Below are 16,406 nucleotides of genomic sequence, written 5' to 3'. Positions count from 1 at the left end.
ATGGTGTTTATTGACATGTACACAGGGGTTTTCTTTCATTAAAGAAGGAAATGGGGGGCTAGGGGTGTTTTTAGGGGGGCACCAATTTTACACGGATTTTCGATCTTCGCGGGGGTCTCAGGCCCCTAACCCCTGCAAAGACAGAGGGTCGACTGTATATTGCTTAGATTCTACTATATTACTGTTAAAGTATACTGTAATTATTTACCTATGTAACTGTTAACCTGTCATGTGCCTTCATTAGCATGTTCATGGACTGTAAAAAAATGAAGAAATAAAGCCATTTTTGTTAATATCTACAGTTAGTAAACTCAAGAAGGCTTAATCTTCCCCATTATTACATTATAATTATGTACAGTCATGTTATTATGTGATATCAAATTGTACACTGAAAATTAATGGAACTTGTTATATCACTTCAAAGAGCAATTTATTATACCCACACCTGTCATTATTATTACCTAAATATCTCTTCATTTATCACCATTACCTGCCCCCTAATTTGTATTTCAACAAGTCTTTTGTGGTTGGTGGGGGGAACTCACCATCCACTCACTTGATGTAGTGCTCCTCTCGGGTAACTCCCTTTCCTTTCTTTTTTCTTTCTTTCCTTCCTTCCTCTTCTGTTTTTCTTTCCTCTTCCTTCTGTCTATAGGTGACTCTACACTGAGTGACAAGCCAGATGGTGTTCTGTACACCAGGAAACCATCATAAGGAAACTATGTCGCCTGCTGGTTTAGTGGGTAGTTATGGTGCTCCAACTGGCTTGAGCCTGAGTAGGTTTACATCCAAGGAATGGTTGGGGTTTATTGCTCACGTAATGCCACTCAGGGCTGAGTGAGTCTGGTCACACATCTCAAGTGTCAGGACCAACTTGCCTTGCCCCTGGCTCCTATGCTCCTCATGGGACAACACAGGATTTGATGATGTGTGTATAATTGTAACAAGTCTTCAAGTGTGACCACAGCTTAGCCTAGTCAAAAATTTTCAGTTCCTACTGTACACTGATGTCTGATAGTGCGAAGTTAAATCTGAGATTCTACAGTTTGCACTATATTCAGGTACTTGCACTTATGTTAAATAAAATGAAATAAAACATAATACAGCACTCTGATCACTAACAAATTAAATTGAATATCAGAACAGATCAATAACGGAGATTTTAAATGACACAGTCCGGCCTTATCAGAAAAAATCTTAGGACTTTCCCCCCTAGTTTCCCATCCCATAATATCACCATCACCACTTACTAACTATGCCTTACTACCAAGAGGGAGAAGTGAGAGGGTCCACCGTCAGAATGAAGAGACTTCTGAGCGTCCTACCCACATGGACAATCTTACCTTCCGTCACCTTCATCATCACATCAACAACCATCACCATCATCAACCCAACAATCTCTCTCTCGTCATCATCATCATCATCATCAAATACATCATGCTCTCATTCAATACAATCACTATGTAGACAATCATTCCAATTATTCTCAACAGCATCACAAAGCTGCCATCACAACTTCACAAGCATACATAGTACTGAGCGTTTGATTTCCCGTGTTCTTCATTTTCTCTCGCTGTTCTCACTTAGAAAACTCAGTGAAACAGCATTAACACACCATTATTTACCAGAATCACCGCCCAATTCCTCACCATCACCAGCAACAAACAAGCATCATGAACCGACAATCACCACCATGAAGAAGTACTCACTGTCACCATCATCATCATCAAGCCACAAACCTCACCATCACCATTAAAAAATTACACACCGTCAATGGTCCTTAAAAGTCCTAAGCAACCACCACCATCATCATCATCACTCACCGTCACACTGGTCCCTGTGGCAGTCCTGTTCGTCCTCCCCTAATGGGCAGTCCTGTCTTCCGTCACATCGCACCTCCGTCCCCACACACATGCACCCCCCTGCCCCGTCGCTGCACGACACCACACCTTCGTCACACACACACTCTGGAAAAATTGGAGATGTTATTAGATTTTGTTTGCTTAGTGATAATCCAAAAAGGAGGGATGAGATAGATCTTCATTAAAACACCTTTAAAGCGTTCTTCCTAAGCTGAATAAAAATGCTTGGCGGTTACAAAATATAATGAAACAAGGGCAATCCGAGAATGCAAACCTCGCCTCCACCAAGGCTGAAAACCAGGCATTGTAGGCATTATTTATCGAGTTAGAAGCAAAAATGTTGAAAGTGCCACTATCCGGCAATGATAAGGAACCCTTTAAAAAATTGCTGGATCCGGATGATGATCCAGATCACCACCAAAATCTAATGGATTGTTCCTTGGGCCATACCCTACCCCTTCAAAAAATCTCAGGAAAATCCGTTCATAACTTTCTGAGTAATCCTGCTAACGGACAAACAAACAACAAACCAATGCCGGCAGAAACATAACCTCCTTGGTGGAGGTAAACAGAACGTCATCGTAATTAGGGATACACTGGGGCTTGTATTCTTCCTAACACCTCTTCCTTACGGATTTATTATTGTATAAGGCTGGTTAATATCGTCTTGTACGTCATGTATGCAGAGTATGGCGATATTACAATCGTGAACGTAACACAAAACAGGGCGGAAAGGTGAAATATGAAAAATAAATCGCTTAGGAAGGGTGTCAGGAATAGTCCTTTAACCGACGAGAATAAGTGGCTGGGTGCTTGTCATATGCATTCCCTAAAAAACACAATGGATGGGATTTATATAGAGTCTGACCCCTTTTAATAACACTTCCTACCACAACATCACAAAATATTCCTATCTGGTTAATCTACAGCCTGTATGTAAACTGTGTCGCTTCCTGGAAAAAAAAAAAAAAAAATGAAAGAAATGTCACAAAATGAATAAAATGAGAGAAATGCACACGGGGGAGAGGGGGGTGGGAGTTCCAGCAACGATACTTCCTGATAACAGATTAAATAAAATAAAAACTTGAGCAAAGCAATCCCAATAACTGAACATTCCATATTCGCGCCCACACGAAAACTAGGAAAAGGAAACAGGCTGCGTAAGTTCCATTTGGGTACTTCCTGAAAAATGAAAGAATATGAAAAATGGAATGAATTAATATGGAACATTTTAACGTTCACTCGTACACACCAGCAAACGAGGAATATGATTAGACAGACTGATACATAGACAAATAGATAGATAGATACAATGTTTACCTTTCGATCAATCTCTACATACATCCACCTATGTTTTTACTTATTTTTACTATTCTATATTTATGTCTGTCATTATCTACCCATACCTATATCCCATCTATATATCTATCAATTCATCTATCTATGTCTACCTGTATAGCCATGTGCTGCCTATTCAGAACCTCGATAAACAAGGTTATCGATTATCCATCTCTCTCTCTCTCTCTCTCTCTCTCTCTCTCTCTCTCTCTCTCTCATTATTTAACTTTCAGTTCCCTTTTCAATCCTTTTTCTTTTTCCCCTTTCCTTCCCGTCTCTCTCTCTCTCTCTCTCTCTCTCTCTCTCTCTCTCCTGTTCATTCTGTATCTCCTCTCACTCACTCTCTTTTTCACTGTTTCTCCTCCCGACACTCTTCTCTACTCCTATTCTCTCCTCCCCCTCAAACACTCCTTACTTCATTTCTCTCTTATCCTTCCCATTCTCTTTCCCTTCTCCCCTCACTCTTCCCCTTCATCTTTCCTCCTCCCTCCCATTCACCTTGGTCGTGGGGAGGGAACTGTTATCTTCTTACCTCCATACTATCCCAAGTTCTCTCCCCATCTTTTCCCTCATTCCCCACTCCACTCTCCTCAAAATCTTCTCCCCTTACCACTCTTCCCTACACTTCCCCATTCTATTTCTCCTCCTTAAACCTCTCCACTACTCCTGGTCTTTCTATTTCCCCAACACCCCTCTTACTCCTCGCACCATACTCCTCTCACTCACAATTCACCCACCTTCTCTTCCCCCACTCCAATTTGTTTTCCCATTTCCCCAACTCCCCATTAACTCATTACTTCCCACTTCTCTAATTTCTCCCTCCTCCCCATCTATCCTTCTTTTTCCTCAATTTCTCTCCCCCCCTCCTACCCTCCCCTATTTTTCTTCCCCACTCCCCCAACTCACCCTGGTCATGAGTAGGTGGCTGTATCCTCTTCACCTCCTTCTTGGCTCCCCACGTCCCCTCGCCCTCCCCCACCAGTTCACCATTCGCCTCGCCCTCCTGTCCTCCTGTAACACAATCCTGCTTTAGTGAGGAGTACACGTAAACACAGGGAAAAAAAAAAAAGACAGGTGCGTTACTTCCCTACACGAACATATAGACGACTGTCTGAAATGTATACCTGTGAAATGAATTTGTATATATATGAGCTACAAGTTTTTGAATGGAAAGAATGCGTGTGTGTGTGTGTGTGTGTGTGTGTGTGTGTGTGTGTGTGTGTGTGTGTGTGTGTGTGTGTGTGTGTGTACTGCATATGTATGTATGTATGTATGTATGTATGTATGTACGTATGTATGTATGTATGTATCTATGTATGTATGTACGTATGTATGTATGTATGTATGTATGTATGTATGTATCTATGTATGTATGTACGTATGTATGTATGTATGTATCATAGTTCCATACTGTGAAAACAGAAAACACACTTGGATTAAATAAAATATAAAAGTTTTGGAAATAAAAAGAAAGGACCGTAAAAATAGTTCTCAGCTGAGGGAAAATTCGACACATAAATGTGAAACGAAAAATTTATTCAATCCCTACCGTACGTCAGAGCAGGACCGGCAAAATAATGTTCCCGGAAGTACAAAAGGGTGATAAAAAGAATTCCAGTCGTACCGTACGTAGATCTGTTACAAACCAGTGAAAACAGTACTGTAGTAGTAGTAATAATTGCAGCCCCAGGCTTATCTGGACATGAACCCGGTGAACTGCAGGACGATAACGATAGAGACCACCATCCTCCCTTCGAGACGTGTGTGTGGAGGGGGAGGGGGAGTTGAAGGACGTTTGTGTAGTCAGGCAGGTCCTCCGTCCAGGTGCACAGATGCCACCACGTGAGGGCGTCCCTCTCCAGTGTCCCATTAAATCAGACAATGACAGAAAGGTCCGTCAATGACTGCAGGACTAACATGATAATGGTAAGACTGGTACCTGTAAAATACCTGTTAAAAATATGTATGATACTTGAAAGATGTTGGGGAATGATACGAACTTTTACTTGGCTGAGTGGTCTTGCTATGTTGCCTGGAAGACACAAGTCAGTAAAAAAATTAACACAAGACATGATTAGACACTGAGATGGGACGGTGTGAAGGCTGTTTACAAAATGACTGTCGAGATCAAAAGTGAAATCAAGATACCTCAGGAACTATCTTGCCTCTCCGCGCCTGCTCGAAGGAGTTTTTCCCGCTAAAAGTCAAAATGAAAACATTTATTTTCACGAAACCATGCTTTAAGTGCCCTGCTTGAGGTCAGTACAAGACGACTGACCAAACAAGCTGAACAGTGCAGGGCCTATAATAAGGCGATTGAGCACCGCCACTAAGCGCCTCATGGTGTCTGCCTGCACCTTTACTTGTTGGAAATTTAGCTTAGTGGCACACGGAACACTACAGAAAACGCACTTATTCCGGTTTTCTTTTGTGAGAAATAAAAGCATGCATGACGTGACACTGCTTGCTGAAATGATGGCAACTGCACACGAATCAAGCAGTGTTCTGAGATGGGCAGGCTACGGCCCTATCACACGTCCAAATTTTAAACTGTGCCAGACCAGCGCACAGTTAAAGTGGAGGCTGCCTTCTATTTCCGTTACTGTCCACCCTCTCAAAAACAGGGGAGACGGAGCTGTGTGGCTGTGCATAGAAATGAATGAGATGAAGGGAGACTATAAAAATACACCAGCATGATACTGAAGAGATGAATAGGCCACGACGCATAACAATAAAAAAGCTTACTGATACCGGTCTTAATTAGGACACGATGATATACATAACTTTGTAGTACCAGGAAAATACTCGTGAGGAAAAAAAAAGTACAAATTGCGAGAACTATCGACAAAATTGTTGGTGAAATGTTGTTGTTGTAATTGTTGCTGTTGTAGTTGCTGTTGTTGTTGTAGTTGCTGCTGTTGTTGTAGTTGCTGTTGTTGTTGTAGTTGCTGCTGTTGTTGTAGTTGCTGTTGTTGTTGTAATTGTTGCTGTTGTAGTTGCTGTTGTTGTTGTAGTTGCTGCTGTTGTTGTAGTTGCTGTTGTTGTTGTAGTTGCTGCTGTTGTTGTAGTTGCTGTTGTTGTTGTAGTTGCTGCTGTTGTTGTAGTTGTTGTTGTTGTAGTTGCTGCTGTTGTTGTAGCTGTTGTTGTTGTTGTAGTTGCTGCTGTTGTTGTAGTTGCTGCTGTTGTTGTAGTTGCTGCTGTTGTTGTAGTTGCTGCTGTTGTTGTAGTTGCTGCTGTTGTTGTAGTTGCTGTTGTTGTTGTAGTTGCTGTTGTTGTTGTAATTGTTGCTGTTGTAGTTGCTGCTGTTGTTGTAGTTGCTGTTGTTGTTGTAGTTGCTGCTGTTGTTGTAGTTGCTGCTGTTGTTGTAGTTGCTGTTGTTGTTGTAGTTGCTGTTGTTGTTGTTGTTGTGGCCCTAGGTTGATATGTAACGTGAACGTGGTGGACTGCAAGCTGAAGTTCTGCGACAGTCCACCATCCACCTTCTGGCATATAGGGATGTAGCTGGGGGATGTTTGTATGACCAGGCCGTTGAGCTGACCAGTTATATCAGTGCCACCACATGCAGGCGTTCCCCTCCAGCACCGCCCAGTGAAACAGACCTCATTCACACACCATTCACCCCCAAGAATCCTGGCTACATAATCTGCACACACTAGACATATTATAGTCTAATGGGGGATGTGGCCGAGTGGTACAAAGGTGGTCTGCTGTGTAAAACGGCGTGGGTTCAATCCCAGGCGGGGGCAGGGAACAGACTGAATTAAATATAAATCAAAACGCCAAAAGGGATGATGGCAGACTGCAGGAGGGGGGAAAACTTCAGCCTGCAGTCTACTGGGTTCACACTTCAAATGAACCTGGGAGAACAACAACAACACTGTCAATACCACTGTAACAGTCTTGAATGAGACAGCCTCAGCATGTATTCAATATGGGTGGTGGGTATCAGCGCCGAAGTGGTGACATGTGCAACTGTGCGCTACGTAAGAGGATAGCTGGGGCACAGGGCGCGGGCCATTACGCCAATGCCCAGAATCAGAGAGAGAGAGAGAGAGAAAGGGGGGGGAGCTTACCTGCTGTGCTATACCTTCACAGTTTATTGATCAAACAGCGAGGTAAGGCGGACCGGGAAGGGGGGGGGGAGAAGAGGGGGGGAGGAAGGCAGGGTAGAGGCAGGGATGGGATGGGAGAGGCAGGGGAGAGGGTGCGGTAGGATGGGAGAGGCAGGGAGGAGGGTGGGGTGGAATGGGAGAGGCAGGGGAGAGGGTGGGGTAGGATGGGAGAGGCAGGGGAGAGGGTGGGGTGGGATGGGAGAGGCAGGGGAGAGGGTGGGGTGGGATGGGAGAGGCAGGGGAGAGGGTGGGGTGGGATGGCACAGGCAGGGGAGAGGGTGGGGTAGGATGGGAGAGGCAGGGGAGAGGGTGGGGTGGGATGGCACAGGCAGGGGAGAGGGTGGGAGAGGGTGGGGTGGAATGGGAGAGGCAGGGGAGAGGGTGGAGTGGAATGGGAGAGGGTGGGGTGGAATGGGAGAGGCAGGGAAGAGAGTGGGGTGGAATGGGAGAGGCAGGGGAGAGGGTGGGGTGGGATGGGAGAGACAGGGGAGAGGGTGGGGTGGGATGGGAGAGGCAGGGGAGAGGGTGGGGTGGGATGGGAGAGGCAGGGGAGAGGGTGGGGTGGGATGGGAGAGGGGAGAGGATGGGGTGGGATGGGAGAGGCAGGGGAGAGGGTGGGGTGGGATGGGAGAGGCAGGGGAGAGGGTGGGGTGGGATGGGAGAGGGGAGAGGATGGGGTGGGATGGGAGAGGCAGGGGAGAGGATGGGGTGGGATGGGAGAGGCAGGGGAGAGGGTGGGGTGGGATGGGAGAGGCAGGGGAGAGGGTGGGGAGGCATGGGAGAGGGTGGGGAGGGATAGGAGAGGCAGGGGAGAGGGTGGGGTGGGATGGGAGAGGGGAGAGGATGGGGTGGGATGGGAGAGGCAGGGGAGAGGGTGGGGTGGGATGGGAGAGGCAGGGGAGAGGGTGGGGTGGGATGGGAGAGGCAGGAGAGAGAGTGGGGTGCGATGGGAGAGGCAGGGGTGGGATGGGAGAGGCAGGGGTGGGATGGGATAAGCAGGGGTGGAATAGAAGAAGCAGGAGTGGGAAGGGAGAGGCAGAGGCTGGGATGAGGAGGCAGTGGGGAGGCAGAGGTGGAATGGGGAAGGCAGGGGAGAGGGCGAGGTGGGATGGGGGAGGAGGAGGAGGGATGGGATAGGCAGGGTGGGAAGGGTTGGGATGGAAGGGGCAGGAGTGGGATGGAAGATGCAGGGGTGAGATTGAAGAGGCAGGAAAGGGATGGGAGAGGCAGGAATGAGATGGTAAAGGCAGGAGTGGGATGGGAGAGGCAGGAGTGGGATGGGAGAGGCAGGAGTGAGATGGGAGAGGCAGGAAAGGGATGGGAGAGGCAGGAGTGGGACGGGAGAGGCAGGAGTGGGATGGGAGAGGCAGGAGTGGGATGGGAGAGGCAGGAGTGGGATGGGAGAGGCAGGAGTGAGACGGGAGAGGCAGGAAAGGGATGGGAGAGGCAGGAGTGGGATGGGAGAGGCAGGAGTGGGATGGGAGAGGCAGGAGTGAGACGGGAGAGGCAGGAAAGGGATGGGAGAGGCAGGAGTGGGATGGGAGAGGCAGGAGTGGGATGGGAGAGGCAGGAGTGAGACGGGAGAGGCAGGAAAGGGATGGGAGAGGCAGGAGTGGGATGGGAGAGGCAGGGGGAAGCTGAGAGACGCTGGGAGAGGCCTGGGGAGACTGGGAGACGTAGGAGGAGGCTGGGGGAGGCTGTGAGAGGCAGGGAGAGGCCTATCCCAGACCCATTCCAATTCCCACTAAACCTCTCTCTCTCTCTCTCTCTCTCTCTCTCTCTCTCTCTATCCCCTCCTCCTACCCCTCACCACACACACTCTTACTACGGTACCATCCTCTCCCTCATTCTCCCCACTGCCCCCCCCCCACCTTTCTCTCTCATAATCCACCTCCTCCTCCTCCCTTTCATCCCTCTCCCCTCAACTCCCCTCCTGCCCCTCCATTCTCCATTACACCCTCCTTTATCAACCACTTCAGTACGATGGTGTGGCAGATTATTTCAGACGATTTTAGTTGGCTGAAAAATCGTTCCGACACCTGAAATCTTTTAATTGATGGTTCCAAAATAGTAATATCTTAAACGTGATTAGTGATGATGATACAACAACAACAACAACCATCATCATCATCATCATCATCATCACCATCATCATCATCACCATCATCATCGTCATCATCATCATCATCATCATCATCATCGTCATCATCATCATCATCGTCATCATCATCATCATCATCATCATCATCATCATCATCATCATCATCATCATCATTGGGCAAGCAGGATCGATAAACACAAACACTCAGGACTTGCTCTTTGACTGTACTTGAAACCTTGCGTGTTAACACCGTAGAGTTTTGTGAAAATCTTTCATTTTCGTTGGGTAATGAGGCTCCCTAGCACCTCTTCCTTAGCGATTTATTTTTTGGATATAGCTGGTTTATGTTACTTATGCAGAGTATGGCGATGTTAGAAGATTTTATAAAACACAGAATAGGACAATAGGGCGTAATAAGCAAAACAAATCGCCTAGGAAAAGGTGTTTGGGAGCTTCCATAACTGACGTGAAGATCCATAACACCTTACGGCTCAGATGATGGCCAAGCATAGTCAGATTGGATGGCTGATATGACTAGGCTATACTCATTTTACTTTAAGCTGACCTAAACTTGCCATCTCCCCACCTTGAATTCCGAGCAGTTATAGATGAACACAAGGAAACGAAGAAGTAGTATAGGATGAATGCAGAGAGGGAGCTTTGCCTTTTTCTGCCCCTGAGCTACGTGAAATAAGCTGAGGTATAACTAAAGAATAACACTAGAATATCCTGCTAGTTACCGCCATCTCTGTATCTTCAATCCTATAACAACAGATTAACAGTAGAATATAATACAAGTCATGAAGAAGTGGTATGGAAAGGATGCAAATATGTAGTATTTTCTTGTCACTGAGCAATAAGAAATAAGCTGGAAGAAAATCTGGGCCAAGTTAAGGCAAAAGAACTAGGCTACGGCAAAGACAGCCATGTAGCACAGAGGCAAAGACAGCCATGTAGCACAGAGGCAAAGAAAGTAAAGGGACAAAGATAAAACAAGTGTGACAGGATGAACACTACAACTAACAATCATTAACCCCACTTTAAGGCCTCTCTTGAAAGTTCACGACAACATTTAGACTATAATTCTGTGTGTGTGTGTGTGTGTGTGTGTGTGTGTGTGTGTGTGTGTGTGTGTGTGTGTGTGTGTGTGTGTGTGTGTGTGTGTGTACCATAATCCCCGCACATGGTACTGTTCGGTGATGACAGGAGAGGTTGTATCAGGGACGAGAATTGAGACAGCAGACAACGCAGAATTATCACAATGGTGCGAGTCTTCCTACTTGTAAATAAAGGCAACAAATATGAGAGAGAGAGAGAGAGAGAGAGAGACGCTCTAGTGATAGATTACATTACGCTACATAGCCAACGTTGCTGTATCATATTTGCTCAGCTGTCTATAATTATCTATATTTTTATGTATCCTTCTTACATAGCAACAGATGGTGCCACACACCTTCGCATATCACCACTTTGACACTAATTTCGAGCTGTCAATACCTAAAAAGGGCAGTGTTGTTCAAGCCTGGTGTAATGGTATGAACGGATTTTTTTTTTTTTTTTTTTAACGTGGAGGTGGGTGTTGGACGAGCAGTGAAAACCAAGTTCAATTTTCCTTGTTAGATTAGATGGGGTAGTTACTGTTTGGCAAGGCTACTGTAGGGTCAGGTTAGGTGAGATTATGTTAGGCCAGATTAGGCTAGGTAAGGTTTGGTTAGGTTAGGTTAAGTTAGGTCAGGTCGGGTCAGGTTGGATTAGGTTAGGTCGGGTCAGGTGAGGTGAGGCGAGGTGAGCTTAGGTCGGGTTAGGTTAGCTCGGGTCAGGTGAGGTGAGGCGAGGTGAGCTTAGGTCGGGTTAGGTTAGCTCGGGTCAGATCAGGTCATGCCAGGTTAGGGAAGGCTGTACGCTAAGCCAGGGAACGGACCAAGCTTTAATATAGAAGCCTGACCTTCACATGGCCAGGATCACTTTAAACCACGCACACACCCCACCACAAACACAATACAGGTCAAGAAGGCCAGTATTCTCATCAGTTCCCTAGCACCTCTTCCTTAGCAATTTGTTTTTGGATACGGTTGGTTAATACACTTTTGCACGTTATATATGCAAAGTATGGCGACATTAGAATGATTCGTGTAATATGGAGATGGACAGTAAGGTGTAATGGGATAACATATGTTGCTTAGGAAAAGGCGTTAGGGAGCGTCCTTAACCGACGGGAATACGGGCTCAAGATTGGCACCTCAACGACGCGGTACCGTAATTATTCACGGTAATAATATAATGCTTACAGTAAATGTTGAAAAGAGTACAGTGATGGTTCCTGTGGGAGAAGGTGACTCCCAGTGTGAAGTTAAAGTGAATGGAGAGAGACTGGAATTGGTGAGAGGATTCAAATACTTGGGTACATTGACAGAAAAGAGAGGAAAATGTGCAAAAGAAGTGGGAAGTAGAGTGGCACAAGGAAGGAAAGTAGCTGGTGCTATGAAGGCCTTGATAAGAAACAGACTTGAGTGTTGCAGCTGCGCGAGGATTACATGAAGGAGTGTTAATGACAAATTTAACATACGGATGTGAGACTATGGTGTAGCATGAAAATGAAAAGTCAAGAATAAGAGCAATGGAAATGGGACTGCTGAGGAATGTATGTGGAGCACAGAGAGTGGATAGGAGACAGAATAATGTGATTTGTGAAAGATGCGGAGTGAGGAAGTCTGTGGACATCAGAATCGAAGAGAGTGTACTGAGATGGTTTGGTCATGTGGACAGAATGGATGACAACAGTGATGATAATGGTATATCTGAGCGAATCTGGAGGAGGGGAGGTAGGACAAGAAGATGGTGGAAGGACATGGTGGATGAGTGTGTGAGGAAGACAGGTATCGAAGTTGGTGAGGCTAAGAGACTGACAAGAGATCGAGCTGGCTGGATGAATTTTGTGCGGAGAAGTGCATAACCAGGAACTTGGCACCCCTTCTTAACGTGACAGCGTTCGGATTGACTCTCAGATAGATATATGTGAGGCTACAGAACGTGATGCAAATTTTTTAGCCTATCTGATGGAGCCAGGATTCCGTGGGTTTGAACGATGAGTGAATAATGGATGCGTGGTCCTGGACGTTGCTACTCCTCACCCTACCCTGGGTTGGGAAAGGAGGTCCGGATGATGATGATGAGATATATACCGTATATATATATATATATATATATATATATATATATATATATATATATATATATATATATATATATATATAGACAAGGATTGTGGAAAGTGTTAAGAATATATGGAATAGATGGGAAGTTGTTGAATGCTGTGAAAAGTATGAACGATGGTGCGAAGGCTGCAGTGCGTGTGGATGGTGAACTAAGTGAATTTTTCTCTTTGAAAGTTGGTTTGAAACAGGGATGTGTCATGTCTCCATGGTTGTTCAATCTGTACATGGATGAGGTAATAAAAGAGGTACAAGGTAGGGTAGTGGATGTTGGAGTGGCCCTGGTGAGAGAGGATAGTGTTTGGAAACTCCCTGCACTGTTGTTTGCAGATGATACTGTGTTGTTGAGTGAAGACGAAGGGGAGCTGCAAGGCTTGGTGGATGAGTTTGGGAGAGTGTGTAAGAAACGGAATCTAAAGGTGAATGTAGGGAAGAGTAAAGTGATGGTCTTTGAGAGAGATGAAGTTAGTGAATGTACAGCGAGGTTGGATGGTGAGGAATTGGCAAATGTGAGTACGTTTAAGTATTTGGGTAGTGTGATGAGTAAGGATGGAGGTTTGGAGGGTGAAGTGCTTGAAAGGGTACAGCAGGGAAGAAAGGTTGCTGGTTCCTTGAAAGCAGTGATAAGAAACAGGGAAGTGAGCATGGAAGTGAAAAAGTTACTACATGACAGTATTGTGATACCAACTCTAACGTACGGAAGTGAAGCTTGGACATTGTTGGAAGGACACAAGTCAAGAGTGAGAGCAGTGGAAATGAGTTATTTAAGAGGAGCCTGTGGAGTCACGTGGAGAGACAGGCTGACGAATGAGGATATAAAGGAGCGTTGTGGTGTGGATGTGGATGTGATAGGAAGCGTTATGAGGAACACACTGAGGTGGTTTGGCCATGTGGAGAGGATGGAGGGTGATAGACTGACGAAGAGAGTGTATGTGAGTGAGGTGGAGGGGGAAGAGGGAGGGGGAGGCCGAGGATGAGATGGAGGGATGGGGTGGAGAGGTATATGAGAGAGGGGGGTGTGAGTTGGGAGCAGAGTAGTGAAATGGCGGGGGACAGGGCGACTTGGAGGCGATTTGTTTGTGGCCACCCCAAACGGGATTGAGGCGTCTGGCAATATATATATATATATATATATATATATATATATATATACTGTATACACAGTGGGCCAAAAGATACATTACCAGAATATTATTTGATTAAGACAGTTATATTACAACTCAAACATAACTATGGTTCAGCTTCCAAATAAATCTGGATGCAAAGATGGTGCATCTCCTCACTATGGTAGGAATGTTCAAGAATTTCTCGGTAATACTTTCGATACATGGGCTAGAAGAAGTGGTACTGTTGAGTGGCCTCCAAGGTAGCCTGGCCTAATGCCATGTGATTTCGCAGTTAGGGGGATGATCAAAGAGAAAGCTAACAAGACAAATCCTAGAAGTCTTAAAGAACTGAAAGAAAGAATAACAGCAGAATCTGACAACTTGAACAATGATCATGAGATGAGATGAAGAATTTGCCACTCTGTGTCTGAGGGGCCACTTAAGGAGGAGGCCATTTTGAACATGTGATTTACCTTGATTTTTAGTTTACTTGATGTACACTTCATTTTGTTGAAATATAATTGGTGTACACTTTATTTAGCTGAAAAATAATTTGATAAAATAATATTATGGTAAGGTAACTTTTGGCCCATCCTTTATATATATATATATATATATATTCACGTTACTGATGAGTGGATTTACGAGCTTAATGAATGGATTTAAATGAAGCTTTGTCTTAGTTAATATTCAGTCTAGGCTGGTCAATCCCTAGGTAGGTTAATCTTCAGTCTAGGCTGGTTAACACATATAAATATATCGCTGAGAAAGAGGTGTTAGGAAGCTTCCCACGTCACTTCCGATATAGTCCACAAACCCTCTAACACAGATAACGCATTTCACATCTTACTCTTGCCATCTCCAAACTGTTTTACTCATCTTGGGAGGAAGCTGTCGGACTGAAGGGGTACGATAAAACCTTCATTATCACCTACACTCCTAGGGAACTCCTTACCTACTAAAAGATACGAAAAGAAAAAAGACAAGGAAAAAAATTATAACAGGAAAATCAGACAAGGAAAATCGTGTGACAGAAGCACCAATGAATGAAGGCACAAAATACGGTGCGTCTCCATATTACAAGTGAAATGGAGATCTTGTAAAACCTGTTTCTCAGCGATTTCTCTTCCCATTACACCACAACACAATCTTGCCTGTTAATTATACAGATAATTTAGAACTAAAACGATATAAATAAAACAAGAGAAAGCTAAAGGTGTAATATACAAAATAAATCGCCATGGAAAATGCACTACGATGGCTCCTATGGGAATATGGCTCGTTTTATTGTCGGGTAAGGAAGCTCCCTAACACCTCTTCCTTAGTGACTAATTTTTGGATATGACTGGACAATATATTTTGTACGTTATTTATGCTGAGTATGGCGACATTGGATGGATTTAAATAACACAGAACAGTACCGTGTAAAAAACAAAATAAATCGCTTAGGAAAAGGTGTTAGGGAGCATCCTTAACCAACAAGATTATCAGCCTAGGAAAACAGACATGAAAAAGGGGAGCTCAAGGAAAATAGTAAATATGAAGCCTGAATTCTGTTTCCTTCTTTATACATTCTCCAGAGCTTAAATTGTGCATTAAGATTATTTGTGTATATCATTGCATTTATACATACATACAGACAGATGTATAATAAAATAAAAAAAATAATAATAGTCAGTCAACTGTTATGGAGACCACGACCAAATTAGTGTCAACAGTCCATTAAAGTGACAAATACAAAGCACACACACACACACACACACACACACACACACACACACACACACACACACACACACACACGAATCTACATGGACCCTGACGTCAATGCGTTTCTTTGAGTGGGACTGCTTACACACACACACACACACACACACACACACACACACACACACACACACACACACACAAATGAATCTATATGGATTCTGACGTCAATGTGTTTTTTGAGTGGGACTACTTACACACACACACACACACACACACACACACACACACACACACACACACACACACACACACACACACACACACGAACCTACATGGACTCTGACGTATTCTTTGTCAGACCAATCACACACACACACACACACACACACACACACACACACACACGAACCTACATGGACTCTGACGTATTCTTTGTCAGACCAATCACACACACACACACACACACACGAACCTACATTGGCTCTGACGTATTCTTTGTCAGACCAATCACACACACACACACACACACACACACACACACACAATGAATCTACATGGACCCTGACGTCAATGTGTTTTTTTGCGTGGGACTACTTACACACACACACACACACACACACACACACACACACACACACACACACACACACACACACACACAGTGATAATATTATATAAACGCGCATCTCATAAGAAGTACAGTAGTCACAAAAGCAGTACACAAACGCAGGCAATAATTACAAAAGTAGTACAAAGACTCAGACAGTAATGCCAAAAGTAGTACACAGACGCGGGAACATCAGCGCTCTTCGTTTGAGACGTCGCTATAGCCAATAAAATCAACGGGAGTGAAACGCCTAGTATCCGAATATCTTTAGTGGGTGACAAAGGGACAAGGCCGCACATTTCCCAGGATCCCCACCATACGTCAAACAAGGACAGGTGGTGTTAACCCTGGGAATAAT

The 16,406-nt window shown here is 44.8% G+C and overlaps 1 protein-coding gene across 1 annotated transcript in view; it reads right to left on the bottom strand.

Annotated features, from left to right (window-relative positions):
• The window catches only part of Lrp4 (LDL receptor related protein 4), a 169,422-nt gene that overhangs the window by 145,433 nt on the left and 7,583 nt on the right, over nucleotides 1–16,406 (bottom strand). Inside the window, exons 3-4 of the mRNA XM_080271383.1 lie at nucleotides 4,107–4,211; nucleotides 1,824–1,967 (exon numbers count right to left, since the gene is read on the bottom strand). Coding sequence (XP_080127509.1) covers nucleotides 1,824–1,967; nucleotides 4,107–4,211 — 249 coding nt within the window. The remainder of the gene's footprint in view (nucleotides 1–1,823; nucleotides 1,968–4,106; nucleotides 4,212–16,406) is intronic.

Source organism: Coenobita brevimanus, chromosome 45 (genome assembly GCF_032717465.1).
Source record: "Coenobita brevimanus isolate Jiangsu-jjx chromosome 45, ASM3271746v2, whole genome shotgun sequence".
Lineage (NCBI taxonomy): Eukaryota > Metazoa > Arthropoda > Malacostraca > Decapoda > Coenobitidae > Coenobita > Coenobita brevimanus.
Note: the sequence above shows the minus strand (reverse complement) of the source record. Positions and strands in the feature narration are given on the sequence as shown.